Source organism: Chelmon rostratus, chromosome 15 (assembly GCF_017976325.1).
Source record: "Chelmon rostratus isolate fCheRos1 chromosome 15, fCheRos1.pri, whole genome shotgun sequence".
NCBI classification, from domain to species: domain Eukaryota; kingdom Metazoa; phylum Chordata; class Actinopteri; order Chaetodontiformes; family Chaetodontidae; genus Chelmon; species Chelmon rostratus.
The window spans coordinates 10262714-10277159 of NC_055672.1; the positions used below are offsets into that span (position 1 = coordinate 10262714).

Below are 14446 nucleotides of genomic sequence, written 5' to 3' on the forward strand. Positions count from 1 at the left end.
AGGGGAGGGCTGACATCGGCGTCAGCTGACAATATTTCCATGATGTGAGTGCAAATGCACAAAAAAGGCGCTTCCATCTGATGATTTTAAAGAGCTAGACGTCTTCGTTTTGTGCTTTCCTTGCCCTTGTCTCTCAGCTCTTTTTAGATTCATTGTTTGTCACAACAATGGGGCACTCGAGTGCTCTCCAAATAAGGCCAGTTTGGAGAGGTCGTTTCCTGGGGCCAGGAACACCAGCGTTCTGGAGCAATCTGATCCTCAAGAGGCATCCAGCAAGCACAAGAGTCAACATACAGTATTTCTTTCATCAAAGAAAAAATTGGACTCGCATTAATATATGAGGATTACTGATAATCAATTTTGCGTGAAGGAGAAAAAGTTGAAAGCATATTATTAATCATGTTTTTCCTGTTAAAAGATTGCCAAGAAACTACAGGCAAAACGATTTAGTTACACATTGCCTTCATTATTGTAATATTGGTTACAATTCTTAAATCTGTGACTCCCATGTGTCAGATTAGTTTGATGCAGTTCACAGCATCCACTCTGTCTGGCCTGGGCCCGCAGGCTATTGGAAGTCCACTATCCACTCAGATGTACATCTTGGCCCAATCTCTTCCAGATCCTGCTGTTTTATGCCTCCTCAGCCAAGCTGCTAGATAGACCACTGAGACGCAGCGAATGAGAAAGAAGGACAGAACCAGAGACAGACTGATGGGTAGGTTCTATCCCTCCAGCAGACCACCAAACGGACTTCCTCCACGCTCCTGTGTTATTTATGTGAAGAGAGCTCTGGCCTGTTTCTGCCCCAGGCAGCATAGTGCTTTTAGTAGGGATCCTCTCAGCCAGCAAGACATCACAGGGTGGAAATAAATAAAAGTTCTCCTGGAAGAGTCAGAGCAGCCAGTTTGAAAATTAAAAAAGGATTTTTTTCTTATTTTTTTTTTTTTTTAGAGGGCTTGAATAACAGCACTGGGAAAAAAGCAGCCTCTCTGCCCTGAGCTGAAGCAGATATGAAGAGATTTCATATTTATTTTTAGGAAGCTCTGCCTGCTAATCAGAGGCTGTTATTTTAAAACAACAATGGATCATGAGAAAAATGGTCTGGGGGATTTTAAATGGCAAAGCAGCGGATGTTTGATTGACAGGACGGAGGGCAGATGGTATGTTTGAGGGAAACTGAACAACTATGACACATTAATCCACTCTGAGGGGTGGGGGTGGATGTGGGGGCAGTTTAGTTTAGTGATGTGTGAGTCACTGGTAGCGCCGGACAAGCAGAGACACGGCCGAGAGCTTCAAAAAGCAAAAAACTCAGAGCTCCAAACACCCTGCAAAAATCACTCCTGACACTGATGCGACATCAGATCACATGCACCCAGGGCCCGGCCCTTGAAATACTCCATTTTTGACAGCCCTAAACGAGCAACTCGAGCCGCTTTCTGTGAAAAGGAACAGCTTGGCAGTGGAAACCTAAATATCCTAGATGGTGTGCTGCGTTAAAGAGCAAGGTGTTGACTGGGCGTCTTGCTAATTGAGGTATTCAATTTAAAGCCAAGCACCCATTTGTGAGCGCCGCTCGCCGTGTAACCCACGCCTTCAAATAAATCCAGGAGGCATATTTGGAGTTCCTTCCAGTGAGACCTGATACGGCATGTGTCTGCGGCCATCGCCGAGGCCTGCGTGACGCTCCCGAGTTTAGCCAAGATGTCATGCATCGGCCTTATTTTACAGTGGCTATTTTTGCCTGTCAGCTTCGATTCGTCTGCGTTGTTTTAACGTGTATTGCCACTGATGAAAAGGGGGAGGTGAATACAGCAGAGGAGCAGGGGTAAAAAAAAAAAAAAAAAAAAAAAGGGTCTGTCAGGGGAAAAGGAGGGAGCGTGCGTTTGTGGTTGGAACCACAGGGGTGACAGCCATGCATGGAGGCTGCCTGCTCCGGCATCGGCCACCGGAAAAGGTCAGCCCCCCTGAGTGGCATTTGGACTGTGACAGAAGTGACCCAGAAACTGTGTCATCTCCTGTTCCCAGCATGGTTCCAGAGGAGGCCCGGTAGCATCCACAGGTGCAGGCACCGGGGCCGGCGTGGGGACGGGCGGGGGTGAGGAGAACAGCAGGGTAGAGGAGAGGTAGAGGAGGAAGAGACAGCGGCGGCAGACGTATAAGCACTGGTGACATTCTAAAAGATTAGAGCTGCGTGGTAGGAAAATATGACTGTGGAGGTAATCGGGGGGGGAGGAAGGTTAGTTGCAAGAGGCTGGAGACAAAATCTGATTCAGCCAAAACAAACCCTGGCTCACCCTCTGCCTCGTCCTCTATTTGTGACCATGATTGCCTGATGAGAGCTGTCGCAAGCTTGTTATTATGAAATAAGTGCACTTAAGAGGAGGTGGGGCTACTGTGCACGGGTGGCTGTGACCATGGAGATGAGCGTGGCTATTATGGGCTGCACCGACCGCAGGTTTTGATTGGTGCTGAGCTTGAATCCAGGGCATAATCAGAGCCAGTAATCCAGTTGATAACCGCGCCGGCTCGTTCAGGAGTACCCTTGCATTTGTCAAAACAAGCCTCGTGATCATTTATCACGCTGCAATAAATCCTGGCATGAAATCCTTCCGCGCAGATGAGGCGACTCCTCCATTATGTACAGACTCAGCTTAATTTTGGAAATATTTGAAAGAGCAGATGTGATTGGTTATTTTATTGAATTGTTGCCACTGGAAACATAATATTTTTGTGCTGGGAAGGGGCGGAGGGCAGGGATAGGAGCAGCCGGAGGAGTCGAGAAGAGGAAGAAGCAGAGAGGGAGAAGAGACTGGACTAAACTTGTGTGTGTGTGTGTGTGTGTGTTTGTGATGCTTTACGAGTATTTTGTTGGGCCTTCACAGTGCTGAGCAATTAACTGTTTGGCTGAAAGCACGGTGCCAGCTCCAGTGCGCCTCAGCTAGAGAAATGTGGGCCATTTATCACTTTTACAACTCATTTTCACCCCAAAACACTCCACTCTTGGGCTGGATACAACCTCTCCGCTGCCATGCCCTTGAGTTCCCGATGACAGGTAAATATACACTTCCATCCAAACACATGTCCCACATCGTCTGGATTTGACTTACGGGAGGTCGGCCTGCGAGGGATCGATGTTGCAGTTCATTTTTAGAGGCCAGATGATGTCATGTTGCAGTGCACCATGGGTTATGGGTCCGCGGACCTGTTGCTGCGAGAAAGCAACAGCCACCAGCCGTCAAGTGTGCGCACACTGAGACAAACTTGAATGAGCTGAATCTCTGTACTGTAACTCCAGCACATCGCTCCACCGACAACATCCCAGTCCCACAGGGATCATCGTCGGGTCACACAAGAGGGAAGAATGAATGGAGCGATGTGATGTTGTCATTCAAATGCAACGGATCACTTGAACTCCTCTGGCCTGTTGTAATGACCCTGTGTAAGGACCTGTAATGTGGTTTTCCCATTGGGTTTGAGAGTAACCCTATGCCAGGCCATTCAGGTGTGCAATAAAGTGCTTTTCACTTTCTGAGGACTTCCTGTCTCCAGTGGCGTTCTCCATTAACTCCTCACAGACAGACAAGAGCCTTTCTATTGGCCCAGACGCTCTTTATCGCAGCAGTTATTCCCCCCAGGTACGGCGCTACCTGGCCCGCAGATAAGATAGGAAGCCGGCTGCCTGTCATTATTGGCAGATGAAGGCTATCTGAATATTGACAACAGTTTACACTCCTTGTTGAGAAACAAAGTGGGACTTGTGTGAGACAGTGGCACACAGGGCTTTTATTGTGCAGAGGAGATACGAAGACCCAGGTTCCCTGTGGTCACACACCCAAACAGCCTTATGTCACAGCTCCCCCTCCTCCTCCTCCTCCTCCTCCCCCTCCCCTTCCTCCTCCTGCTCTTCAGTTGGCAACTATTTATTCCCACCAGCTGTAGTGATGTGCTAAAAAAGTTCTTGACACCAGCTATTGCTTTTCATCACCGCAGCTTCCGACTGCTAACAGGGGCCACGCTAGCGTTTTCCCTGGCTCTGTCGCGCGCTGCGTGCTGCAGGAAGTGCTCTGACACAGAGACAGAAACACGCGCGTTAAAGTCACCACAGAGGGAGGGGACACGTCTCTGAGCAGCACTCAGCATCCGGGGTCTGCGCGTGCAACACCTGAAATATCAAATCAATCAATCAATTAATCAGTCAACATGATTCGTGGACGCTTTTACATTTTGTTTTGGAACACGAGCCGATGGGACATTCGGCTGCACAATTTACAGTCGTTGCGCATCTTGAACGTTTCATTTAAATTTGTTTTGTCCTTTGGCGTCTTTGCCAAAAGAATACGTTAAAAAATGAGATAAAATAAAATACGGATGTAATCTTCTTTTTATTAAGACTAATTTTAGACGACTGCTTTCTGCTTTCTCGTCAATAAATTTAAAGTGATAATCTCTCGAATTTGCTTCCGAAATATGTCGAAATATTGACAAATCCGTTCGCACTGTTAGACAAATAGATAAATAAATAAATCCGTTTCAAGACGTCTGACAGCCTTTTTCTTTCTACTTTAATTCTAACAGAAAACGCGTTTAATTTTATTTTTGATAGTAATTCGTTTTTTATTGTAATATAATTCTAATATTGTAGACATGATATAAAATATGGATGATAAATTCTAAGTAGTAACATAAAAATAATTAATAAATAGACAACAATAATATCCACACATTATTATTACTATTAATGCTCGTATTATTATTATTATTATTATTATTATTATTATTGATGTTGTTGTTGTTGTTGTTGTTGTTATTGAAGGCAGTGGTCTGCAGCTGTTGTTCTAGCTCTCTTCTTGTTCTTCTCGTTATTAAAGTTGCAGTTGCAGAATGAAGTGGACCACCTTCACACTTCCTCCACAGGAAACGTTCGTCTGTAACTCCATCCCGGTGACACCGGCCTCCCTCTCCTCCTCATCCTCCCTCTCCTCCTCATCCTCCCTCCTCCTCCTCGGCCCTTCTCTCGCTCTCCTCTCTGTGCCATTACAGTGTTTTGAAAAATAAGGAGAGGTTTTAACTGCCACCCGAGACGATAATGGTTACCGATTCTGTACTTTCAGTCATAATCTTGAAGTGGGCCGTGATTAATGATGTCAGTGTTGGCGGGGTCCTTCAGGCCCCTGGCTGGATGACTTCAGCCCTGCTGTCCCCCCCCCCCCCCCCCCCCCCCCCCCCCTTCTCCCTTCCTCTAAACACACACAGTCTCGGCCGTGCACAGCTCTTGCAGGGATGTTGCGGTCGCGTATTATGAATTGCTCATTTCTCTCTGTGTGTGTCGCACACACACACACACACACACACACACACACACACACACACACACACACACATTCAGGAAGGGGAGCCGGGCAACAAGTCCCCAGGTAGAAGCGTAATATTGACCCCACAATCCATCTTTATTGATTTTACCATCAACGTGGCCGCCTAATACATGCATAAGGAGCTTTCTACCTGTGAGTAAATATGAGATGAGAGTGTTTGGAGGTCACGTTTACTGCAGCGGGTCAGGGTCCGATCATCTGAGAGGATGGAAGAGGGTAAAAAAAAAAACATGGTGTGAAAGAGAAATGAAGCAGAATCTGAACGCAGAGCTGATGAAGCTTCTCAGTATTTAAAGCAGAGATGTGAGAGGAAGCGGGAGCTGGTTTCACAGCGGGCCTCCTCTTCCTCCTCCTCCTCACTCTTCTTCTTCTTCTTCTTCTTCTTCTTTTAACACATTTACTTTGGCCTCCAGAAGGGGTCGCCATCCTGTAATAACAGTGCGCCCAAGGGTGTGGTGGGGAGGGGGTCTCCATCTCTCTCTCTCCAAAAACCAACGGCCATCTATTATATTGGAGTTAATAATTAATTGATTTGAAACGCGCACTGTTCCTATAGAAATGTGCACATTAATCAATAACCCGGAGAAAAATCATATTCTCTCTCGCTTTCTCTACCCCCCGTCCCCCCCCCCCTCTCTCTCCCCCTTCTCTCCTCTGTCTCCCCCTCTCTCTCCCTCTCCCCGGTTCTCTCACCCCTCTCTCCCTCCCACCTCTCCCGTCTCTCTCCCTGGGTCCCCCCTCCTCCTCTCCCCCTCTTTCTCCCTCTCTCTCACCTCTCTCCCTCTCTCTCCCCCCTCTCTCTGCCGCCTGTCTCTCTCTTTCAGCCCTCTTTCTGTTATTTACAGTTCTTGTGAAATGTCTCACTTTGCTGCCCTCGGCTACCCGCAAGATATTTCTAACCTTTTTTTTTAAGCTCTCAAAATAAGCGGAAAAAAATTAAGAACAACAAAAGAAAGAAAGTCAGCTCAGGACAACATCCAAGAACTGAGCGCAAATCGATACCTTGGATTTCCGCTTCTTAATGGAGTAACGTCAGATTTATTTGCGAATCTTACGGGTTCTCGAGCCATGAAGCGCGATTATTTCAGCGGAAAAAGCGGGCAAATGTTGGCAACCTTGGGGCCATTGTAACACAGCGCTGGAGAGGGCAACATAATGAGAGAAAAGAGAGACGCTCGGCCTGAGGCTCGCCTAATTAAATCTTAACTGATTGAAATAAAGGTTTGAGTAGCTCAAGGCTTGACTAAACTCCGGCTATTTCCCTTTTTATTGCGCTTTATTTATTCTGCACTCACGCGCCCTCCTCCTCTGCGTCTTCACCCCACTGGCCACTGCACTTTCCACTTTCTGCTCCCTCCAAAAGCCCAAAGCTGTGCGATTTGACTAATTATGATTTTCACATCATTAAGATTTATTTTTGCGGGGGTGACTGTGTTTGGAGGGAGAGGGGGGGGCGGACTGTCACTCATTTTTAAGAGGACAAGCATCGCTGGAGTGTGAAGAGGAAAAAAATCGCCTGTAATTCAAGTAGTCGCGGCCAAGCGCCAAAACTCCTGAATATCAGCCATCCGGTTCGATTCCAATACTTCCCCCAAAACCACTTTAATGTCCTCCAGTTTGTCTGCAATGAGACTAATAATGCATTTCCTCTATTTTATCCTTCCTTTGCATGATTTTTCTTTTTTTTAAAAGCGCTTTTTATTTTATTTGGGGTGAAAAAAACCCTGCCATCAAGTTTAATTTTAAGCCTAATTATGCATATTTATATATAATATTTCCAATATGCCAAGGCGTAATTTAGTTTTAAGATAAAATCCCCGTTTTGTGTTTATCAAAATGCCATCGAATAAATGAGGAGGCGCGCGCCTGTGGAAGGCCAGTGAAGAGCCATCAGCGGAACTGCCTGCACGCGCGCGCGCGCCTTCCTCCATTGTCTGAGGAAATACTATCAGAAATGATAAATAGATAATGGAGCTGTCTCCTGCAGACACGTTCATCAGCGGTAAATGGGAGCTGGCGCGGAGCACCACGGAGAATTAAGGCGAAAGAGTTTGCAACATTCCTGCAGGGGATAAGTTGTTGACAATTAAAGAACACACACACACACACACACACACACACACACACACACACACACACACGAGGGGAGAGAGGGAGGCAGAGGGAACGAGAGGTCAGACATGCGTTTACTGGCCGCCTTTTGGGGATATTTTGTTTGTTTCCGTGTTGTAGTTTTGCTGCTCGACCAACAGAACAACACGTTTCTGTTCACTCCACATTTTGAGGCTTTCCCCTCCGTTTCCGGGCCCTGCGTCAGGTGCTGCTGCCGCGCGAGCGTCGTTCTTGCCAACAACATGCAAACATTAAACGAGAAAAGAAATATTTGTGTGTGAAGTCGCGCATTAACTTGCTGCAAGGTGGTTTGCAGCCTTTGGTTTTTTGTGTCACTTCCGGTTTGACTATAATAAATCAAAGAACACGTGGATCTGCGCCGCTTTTTGTCTGTTTGGCTCTACTGGCTGGGTGTAAAGGTGTATTATTCTAAGCCGAGGAAATGAACTATTTTGCTATTTGAATACAAAAAAACAAATCAAGCAATAAACAAGTGAAAGAGAAAGAAAAAAAAAGAAAATAGCGACCTTGGAAGAAAAAAGAAAAACATGAAATCTGCGTCCAGATGAAGTTTTGCGTCTCACTCGATTATCTTCTCGGAGTTTGGATTGTGCAGATCAACCCTGGCTTCTATTAAAAAAAAAAAGAAAAAGAAAAGAAAAGAGCCAGTCAGTCCCCTCCTAAAGAAAGCCTTTTCGGTGGTGCTATAATAAACCATTTTCCCTGGGCTTTATTGATCAGTCACTCTGAGCTAATGTAATTATCCTCATCAATAGGGGGACTGCAGGGAGAATCATTATGCGGCTGACATTGATAAATGATCAGCCAAATGCGGCCCTTTTCTCCCAGGGACCCCCGCCTCTGACCCGCTCACACAGGCCTACATAACGTAGTCATAGAAACACCTTATGGCAAGAGGAGAGAAAACTGCTGAAATGTTTAAAAAAAAAAGGAGGACACACACACACACACACACACACACACACAACCTAAAAACTGTCCCCCAGAGCAAGCCGTTTTGGGGAGAGCCAGCTGCAGAGCGAAGGACACTCAGCCCCTGCGTGCGTCCGCTTTTATGACCACTATCCAAATCAGCATTTTGAAAGAAAAACAAAGCACAAACAAAACTTCTTCTTCTTCTCTCTCTCTTATTTTGTGCTGTTCTTTGAACGCGTTTCTTCTTCGCTGCCAGCAGATGCACTTGTGCGTCTAAAAATAAAACATTTGCGCTCCTCTCTCTCAGATCATGCAGCCCACTTCGCCAGATGCTCTGCAGAGAGAAACACGGAGCCAATAACATAAGCATTATTAACATGTTGCCTCCGCGACGCACACACACGCGCATAGTGTTTCTGGCGGGGACTGTGCGTGTGTGTGTGTGTGTGGACTTTTAATATTGTTGCACGGGCGGAGTGAGTGTCTTCCAGAGGACCGAGCTGCATTGTGCAGCAGTGCAGGGGGAATATATTCCTTATTTTATTCCTGCAGCAGCAGCCCGGACTGGCTTTGACAGGGAGGAGATGAAGGGGAGGAGTTGTTTAGCTCGGCTGGATCATCCATCATCCCTGTCACACCGAATCGGCAAAAGGAAAGCAGCAGAGGCAATCTACCTTCTGTCTCATCGGGGAAGAGAGGAGGGGGGAGAGAGAGAGAGAATGGCGGGGAGGGGGGGAAAGAAAAGAAAAAAACTATTAATATTAAAATCCTCTCCATCCACAGTAATCCTCACGTTTTCTCTCTTTTTCATCTGATAATCTCCGCACAAAACGGAGGGCTTCTTCCTTCCGTTTCATCCACAGAATAATAGAGCCACAGAAAAACAAAAAGGGCTTTTAGGGTTTGAATAGTTGAGAGAAGAAGATGCATCATTAACGAGACTCTGGTGTAAAAGCGATAAATATCTGCATTTACCTGGTTAAGGCCTGATCTGTGTGTGTGCGTGTGTGTGTGTGTGTGTGTGTGTGGAGAGAGAGAAACTGCGCAGGTTTACTGTCCGGAATCTCTCTAAAAACAACCTTCAAACTAAACGCTAAAAATCAGCTGAAGGGAAATGATGCTGTAACAGATAAAACATGAAGTAAGTTTTTATGCCGCTTTTTAAAAGGAGCTTTCGATGCGGGAAATTACACAGGCGACATTTAGTGAGTCAGAGTGATTTAAATCTCAAAGAAGTGACGTTGTGATTTTCATCACTTTTTGTTTTTTTTTTTTTGTTTTTTTTTTACAGAAATATACAAAATCAAGCAGTTTCATAAATACACGAACAGGCCTTTTGACTGCTGGATAAACAAATGTGTGTTTGCAGAAAATGTAAGAATTAATAGCCATTCGAAATAACTTGGATTAATTGCAAATTAATATCTAGAATTAATAAGTAGAGGATCGGGTCATATTTAGGCCAAGGTTGGATTTTCTTTTAAAAAAATTACTGCAAAAGAACAAAAAAAATCAAACTTTCAGAAGGCCACGTGAGAATAATCAGAATAAACAGCTGAATTTATAAACGAAAATCCCTGAAGGTGAATTTGTTTTAGTGCATTAAATACAATTATTAAAATATACGTCCACTATATTATTGTTACTATTATTATCAGTATTATTAGGCTGTTATTATTATAGTTTGCGCCACCTATTTGTTGATTCACACACGAGACTGAGTCAGTGAGAAGCAGAGTTCGCACTGAAAATCTAAAGAAAAAATAAATGAGGAAAAACAATATTTAAGGCCTTCAAGCCGACACATCATATGCTTCAACTTCCGCGTGAAGGACAGAAAATATTTCCGCCGAAGCGATGCTGTCGTTTCTGGTTTCGGGCGATGACTCGGATGGCCGCGGGCGAACACAGGCGAAGAGACGCGGAGAGGCGAGAGGAGATAGCCCATCAAAGCCCATCTGAGCAGCTCCTGGACGGCGGTGCCGCATTCGGCCGACAGGCGGCGCTGCAAAACGGCAGAAACGAGCCGAGCGCGCACACACAGACAGAGGGAGAGAGGGAGAGAGAAAAGGGCCAGCCATGCTTCTCACTGCAGGAGCAATTACACTGGGGACAAATCCTTGTTCTATTGTTTGAACGCCAGGCAAAGAGTGAAGGGTTAATCCATCTAAACTAAATTAACTTTGCTTTTTTCCCCCTAAATTAAGGCTACCATACATTTTAAAACACAGAAATATCTAACATTATTTCATCTATATTTTATTAATTAGTATTTATCTTTTGTAAATAGCAAATTGAGATATTTTCAGGAAAATTAGGCATAAAGTAAATACGATTCAGAAAGCATAATTTATTTCTGTTTATTCTGCCGCTTTCATGCTTTATATTTAAGAACAGGAGGCCACCGCTGGCCTTTTTTTATTTACCACCAGGTCACTGCTGACAGTTTATCTTCTGCTCTCAAGCTAAGATGGGCTGCTGTCGAATCTCCTCTGTATTTTTCATTTCCCAGTTATTTATAATTTCGAGCACGCATTTGTGTGCCTAAATAAATCGATGTGGTGAGATACGTTTCAACCATAGTTAGTTGTTTTGTCATTTTAAGAGGACATTCAGTACGCAAGTGGGCAGCCTGGTTAAAAACAAGCTGTTGTAAATAGAGTGCTGGGAAAAGTGGCAACCTGACTGTGTTTTTTTTGACCATTTGCAAAAGTAGAATTAAAAATAAGACCATGCTGACAGGTTACAACGCACCCAAAACATGTTTTCTGAATAGTAATAGTATTAAACCAATTAGTCTTATTACTATCAAACTGTAAATGTGAACAAAGACTGTTTATAACACAGTTAATCACACAAAAATCTAACAAAAATCAAAAATGAAATATTTATTACAGCATTTGTGACTGAACACCTTTTAAACATTACGTCACAGTCCTCATACAAGTATTTAATGTATTTTTGACAAAGCTTAAGGGAGACGGCATCTTATCATCTAGTGAGGAACACGTGCTGAAAAAGGAAGGAATTCATGGACATACAATATCAATGCCACAGCAGATCTGAAACTAGCAAAAACATTCTTTTTCAATTGAGGTAAACACATAGAATATCTAACATGAAACAATTAATAGACTGAACTCTGTACGAAGTTTGTTACAATATTCTCTCAGCTTTTTTCCCCCCAAAAGCATTGAGTTCATAATTTAAGTTTTTTTTCTTTTTTTTCCTTTTTTTTTTTTTAGTTATAGGTTTTTTGGTGCATCAACCATCAAATGCTTCTCCAGTGCCACAGATTCAACGTTTGTGTCAGTATTGTCCTTATGGCAAGAGTGTTGATCCGTAGGTAAAGAAGCGCCGTAGGATGTTGCTTTTCCACTATTAAGCTTCCTTCAATAGGCTCTGACCGACGAGAGTCCAGGGTACAAAAAAATAAAATAATATTAAAATAAAAATGTATAAAACCAACACAATCCAGTGCTTGGGCAATTCAAACAAAGAACTTTTTTTTCCTTTAAAACCTACAGGGCAACATTCATTCATGAACCAAAAAAAGAGGGGCATGACAAATGTTCAAACTGAATCTTCTGGAGAGATCCGGTGTCATTTAGCAGCCTTTTCCCATCATGCCCTGTTCTTATGAGGGACAGGACCTGATTGCCCTCTGTGGTTTGGAGCCTTTTTGAGATGTTCCATCTTCTTATTGTTTTTTTTTTCTTTTTTCTTTTATAGTGCTGTGCTGCGAGACAGTTTCTCCTCCAGGAAGGAGCACACACAGTGTGAGAGAGAAAAGGTTAACCTTTAATTCTAAAACTAGCTCAGGAAACATAAACCATGTGATCAACGAAAAATGCACAAGTTTTAACTTATTTATCTATACTTTTTATACTACAGTAGTTATAACTCTTGGAGTCTTTCTGTTGTTTCTTTTTTAAATCTTCCAGAGTGATTTTTATTTTAGAAGCGTTTGTCACACGAAGGTGTACTGAACGTGTTTATGACGGTGTGTGAGTGTGCGAAAGGTGTGTGTTTTTTGAGCGTGTGCGCGTCCGTCCGTCCTTTGCACACGTGTACGTCAAAACATCCGCTGTTGATCTTTAACCAAAAGCCCAAGACTTTACAAAGTGTTCTTGTCAGCTTGGTCCTCCGTTTGGATGAAAGTAACAAAATTGACAAGTCTTTAAAAAAAAAAAAAAAATTATCACAGCTCATCTGGAATTCTGTTTCTTTAGTGTCAAATTCTGGTCAAAAGGGTTCGCTTTTTATTCTTAAAAATAGTCTCAAAATAGGATTTATTGTGGGCTGCTGCTTTCTTTTTTTTTTAAAACTGTTTTCTTGTAGTAGCTGCTGTTGTCGTGGTAGCAAAGTTCCCTTATACTATTGGGCATGGATGTCCAGGCCTTGTCCTCCAGTACTGGGGTCAATGGGAGTGAGCAAAGGGGGTCTCTGTGCAGACATGGTCATTCCTGGGTGCGACGAGGGTCCTCCATGCATCAGCATGGCGTGGTGGGGGTGGTGGTGAGGGTGGTGGCCGTGGGGGTGGTCGGGCAGGTACGCGTGGAGAGGGGGTCCGTGTCGGAGCTGGGAGGGGTGGGAGGTCATCTGATGAGGGTTGGTGTAAGTATGCGGGGCCATGCTCATGCCCATAGGACCGCTCTGAGGTACGTACTCCCCTGGCATGCCTGGCAGACCTGAGAGAGAGACAAGAAAGAGAGAAATGAATTCACGCTGTCAATACGACCACATCTCACCGCAGCTCTCACATGCTCCCTCCACCATTAGCAGGCCTCCATTCAATTTAAAAACTTCAACAACAAAGAGCTTAGCAGATTTTATGACACTGTACAGCGCTTTTAGCTCCGACAAGTAAAGAGAGACATTATTGCACCGCGCTATTTTAGGCTATGGTGAGTGGTTTACAATGCCCAATAGCGTTGTGGTCAGGTCTCAGGTTGGAAAATGATCCTCAGTCATCCACAGACACTGCAGTCCTGGAGGATGTGAGGAAAACCAACCAGCCGTATTGATGTGGAGGAGTGCTAATACTTTTACAAGTGGAGCAGTCAATTCCCCAGCTGACTTTAGTGACAAACCGAACGGGCGCTCTCTCTCTCACGGGAACGTGCCTCTGCGAACATGTTTGATTTAGAATCCCTTAAAGAAGTTATTAAATAATTTAGGACTCGGTTAGCTGCGTCACCAAGACGGCGAGCGTTAAAGGCCTGGTTCCTCCCCCGAACGCGAAACAAAGTGCTGCTCTTAGATGGGTTGTGGAAGCCGAGGAAGAGAGCAGCAGAGATGAAAGGAAGTGAAGAGAGATAAAAGGAAGGAAGAGCAGGTGGGGCGTATTGATGTCCCTGAGGATGGGCTCCGCTTCATATGTGTAGAGACCTCAGCATGCTGGCATCTCTCATACTGTGACAGGACCCAGGACACAAGAGCTGGCTCAGCAGTGCCACTGTTTGGCTTTTCACACGGCTGTTTGTTGTAATCAGAAAGGAAAAAAGTCAGATGTGTGTGTGTGTGTGTGTGTCAGAGGGGGGGTTGTTCCTGGAGCCAGGGGCTGGAGTATGGGAACATGGCTGGTCTAGAGGCCTGGACCTTGGGGAGAGACAAGTGAGAGCAGGGGGTCCCGCTGGAGCCAGGGGGCCTGGGTCTGGGATTGGGTCTGGGCCGACCTGCTTTGTAATGTGAACCCCTGGGGGATTAGAAGCTGTAATAGGAGGGGAGAGGTCGCTGCAAGGTCACTAGGCATGCTCACTCTCTGCATTCCTCCACCTTAGTACACTGCAATTAAGAAATTACACTGGAGGGCCCCGGTGAGGGAAGAGGAGGAGGAGGAGGACAGAAAGGAGAGAGGAAAAAAGGGACAGCAGAGGCCATGATTAATGAGCAGTCTCATTGGTTGAAAGCTGGGCCATTTTCTAATACTCTCCTTCCACGTCAGTTCATTTGAAATGCACATGTTTGTCAGAGCAGGTCTCTTAAAACCTCACTACTGGGGTCATAAAATAAATAAA

The 14446-nt window shown here is 44.8% G+C and overlaps 1 protein-coding gene across 5 annotated transcripts in view; it reads right to left on the minus strand.

Moving 5' to 3' along the window:
• Positions 1–11590: 11590 nt before the first annotated feature.
• meis2a (Meis homeobox 2a) overlaps positions 11591–14446 on the minus strand; it is a 79969-nt gene continuing 77113 nt past the window's right edge. For 3 of the 5 annotated variants that reach the window (XM_041953466.1, XM_041953467.1, XM_041953464.1), the window contains exon 12: positions 11591–13117. In XM_041953466.1, coding sequence (XP_041809400.1) covers positions 12804–13117 — 314 coding nt within the window. In that variant the 3' untranslated portion in view covers positions 11591–12803. The remainder of the gene's footprint in view (positions 13118–14446) is intronic. The other 2 variants (XM_041953469.1, XM_041953468.1) reach the window with 1 other exon arrangement.